This window comes from Ornithodoros turicata, chromosome 5, assembly GCF_037126465.1.
Source record: "Ornithodoros turicata isolate Travis chromosome 5, ASM3712646v1, whole genome shotgun sequence".
Classification (NCBI taxonomy): Eukaryota; Metazoa; Arthropoda; class Arachnida; order Ixodida; family Argasidae; genus Ornithodoros; species Ornithodoros turicata.
The window spans coordinates 54,158,773-54,161,570 of NC_088205.1; the positions used below are offsets into that span (position 1 = coordinate 54,158,773).

Here is a 2,798-nt window from a genome sequence, read left to right on the forward strand (position 1 = left end):
ATGGGTCTCAAAGCCGAGGAGATTTTCGACACTCTACCTATTCCTGCAGCAAAGAAGGAGTCGTACGCCGATGTCGTCGTGGCCTTCGAAGAGTTTTTCATCGTAAAGAAGAACGTGGTGTATGAACGGGTTGTGTTCAACAGCCGCTCGCAACGCGAGGGTGAGCCGGCAGCGGGCTTCATCACTGCGCTGTATGCGTTGGTTGAAACATGTGATTACGGCAACCTCAAAGACGAGCTTCTCAGGGATCGAATCATGGTCGGAGTTCGAGACAAAAAACTGTCCACAAAGTTGCAAATGGAGAGCGACCTGACCTTGGAACGAGCAGTACTGCTTACCAAGCAAACTGAAACCGTCGGGCGGCAGCAAGAGAATCTGAAACACTCCGCCAACGCGGCGCCTGCTCAAACCGTCCATGTTGACAGACTACAAGCGAACCCACAACAGACAAAGAAGACCCAAGCCAAGGCTGTTTCAAGTTCAACGGAGGAACATTCTAAAGCGACATAATCGTGCTACTGGTGTGGGAAGCCAGGAAAACATCCGAGGCCACAATGCCCCGCAGCAAAAGCTCGATGCAACAAGTGTGGCAAACGAGGTCATTTTGCCTCAGTATGCAAAGCCAAGCGGCTACGGCAGGTTGTTCGGCAGCCTCAATGCACGCAGAATGAAGACGAAGTGTTCTTTGCTGGAGCAATCACCACTGCTCAGAAGAAACTGCCATGGAAAGTTTCGGTCCTTGTTAATGATCAGGATGTTACTATCCGTCTGGACACCGCTGCTGATGTCACTGTCGTGCCAACTAACCTGCTGTGGAAACTAAAGATAGAGTCTACCCTTGGGAAGCCAGACATGGTCATCCTCGGACCAGCTAGACAACGTCTGGATGTCGTGGGAACTCTGCATTCAACTGTTGCATTTCAAGGTAAAAGCGTTGAGGCAAACCTCTACGTCACAAAGGGCCTGGATGAACCACTCCTTGGGTTAGACCTTATCGAGAGGCTCGATATCCTGCGCCAAGTGAACGGAGCCTACGTAGGATCGCTACTGGATCCAGTCAACGAGTCCTCAGAGCTGTTTCAAGGCTTGGGACAAACACTCTACGAATGCAAAATCCGATTGAAATCCGAAGTTGAGCCCATTGCTGTGGCATCACCACGGCGCATACCGGCTCCTTTGTTGAAGGCTGTAGAGAATCAGCTCCTGAAGATGGAAAGTGAAGGCGTTATTACCAGAGTTGATGAACCAAGTGACTGGTACTCTCCCATTGCAGTAGTGCCTAAGAAGAACGGGGATGTGCACATATGTGTGGGCTACACAAATCTCAACAAATGTGTGCAACGAGAATATCACCCAATTCCAAGTGTAGAACCGCTCGTCGCTACACTGGGACAAGCCAAGTGTTTTTCTCGCTTGGATGCATATTCAGGGTTTTATCAGGTCAGGCTGCATGCAGAGTCAACTGTTCTTACCACATTCATCACCCCGTTTGGCCGATTCAAGTTCAACAGACTGCCCTTCTCCTGTGCTCCAGAGCACTTCCAGAGAATGATTCACCAGCTGACAGGAGGACTAGATGGCATTGTACGCCACATTGACGATATTATAGTCTGGGGCAAAACCAGGGAGGAACACGACAACCGCCTACACGAAGTCTTGAAGAGACCAAAAGAGAAAGGGCTCACACTCAATTGCAAAAAAATGTGTGTTTGCACAAGAAACAATCACTTTTTTGGGGCATGTGATCGACAGAGATGGGGTCACACCAGACCAGAGTAAGATAGCTGCCATCGTGGACATGCCAGCACCTACAAATGTCACTGAACTCAAGAGGTTTCTCGGAATGGTTAACTTCATCGCACGTTTCATCCCAAACCTGGCAGCCAAGACTGCCCTGTTAAGCTTCGCAAGGATGTCTCATTTACTTGGGACTGTGCTCAACAACGTGCATTTGAAGAAGTAAAAGCTGGCTCATGTCACCACCAGTCCTGGCACTGTACTGTCAACAAAAGAAACAATACTATTAGCCGATGCTTCAAGTTATAGCCTTGGAGCAGTCCTCATGCAGCGACAAGAGGACAAACGTTTGCGGGTCGTTGCCTACGCATCCAAGTCACTCAGAGAGGCAGAAGGTGGTTACTCTCAAATAGAAACCCTTGCAGTCACATGGGCGTGTGAGAAATTCAAAGACTACGTGGTCGGACTGAAGTTTCACATAGAAACCGATCACAAGCCACTTATTCCCCTGTTTACCAGGAAACCAGTAGATGACCCCACACCGCGCCTTCAACGCTTACGTCTTAGGATGATGCGCTTCGACTATACAATGCAACATGTTCCAGGCAAAGACCTCGTAGTTGCAGATACATTGTCCAGACAACCACTCCCCGAACAAGAAAATGCACATCTCGCGGAGGAAGTTGCAGAGTTTGAAGAGGCTCTTATCCGTCACGTACGTGTCCCAGATGTAAGTCATCAGAAACTTTTGCATGCGCAAAAGCAGGACACCGTGTGCAAAACTTTGCGTACATATCTTCAGACTACCTGGCCAGACACAAAGTCACAAATGTGTGAAGACTGCTTACCATACTGGCAGTTCAGAAATGAACTTACTTTTCATGAAGGAATTCTGATGAGAGGACAGAGATTCCTCATACCTGCAGCATTGCGTCCTTCAGAACTTAGCTCTCTCCACGACGGACATGAGGGCATAGTCAAATGCGAAAGGCGAGCCAAAGAGTCTTGCTGGTGGCCAGGTATATCGCATGATATAGTTGACATGGCGGAGAAATGTGTGA

The 2,798-nt window shown here is 48.9% G+C and overlaps 1 protein-coding gene across 1 annotated transcript; it reads left to right on the forward strand.

Moving 5' to 3' along the window:
* Window positions 1-1,963, forward strand: LOC135395858 (uncharacterized protein K02A2.6-like). Its single transcript, XM_064626946.1, has 3 exons — window positions 1-478; window positions 566-1,703; window positions 1,753-1,963. The coding sequence occupies exons 1-3, from the start codon at window positions 1-3 to the stop codon at window positions 1,961-1,963; spliced, it is 1,827 nt and encodes a 608-aa protein (XP_064483016.1).
* The last annotated feature ends 835 nt before the right edge of the window (window positions 1,964-2,798 follow it).

Bases quoted from the DNA above. Each gene is read 5' to 3' on its own strand.
- LOC135395858 (XM_064626946.1), top strand. From the start codon at position 1: ATGGGTCTCAAAGCCGAGGAGATTTTCGACACTCTACCTATTCCTGCA. The intron at 479-565 runs GTTCAACGGAGG...AATGCCCCGCAG, and splicing joins CCAAGCCAAGGCTGTTTCAA to CAAAAGCTCGATGCAACAAG. The intron at 1,704-1,752 runs GTGTGTTTGCAC...TGTGATCGACAG, and splicing joins ACACTCAATTGCAAAAAAAT to AGATGGGGTCACACCAGACC.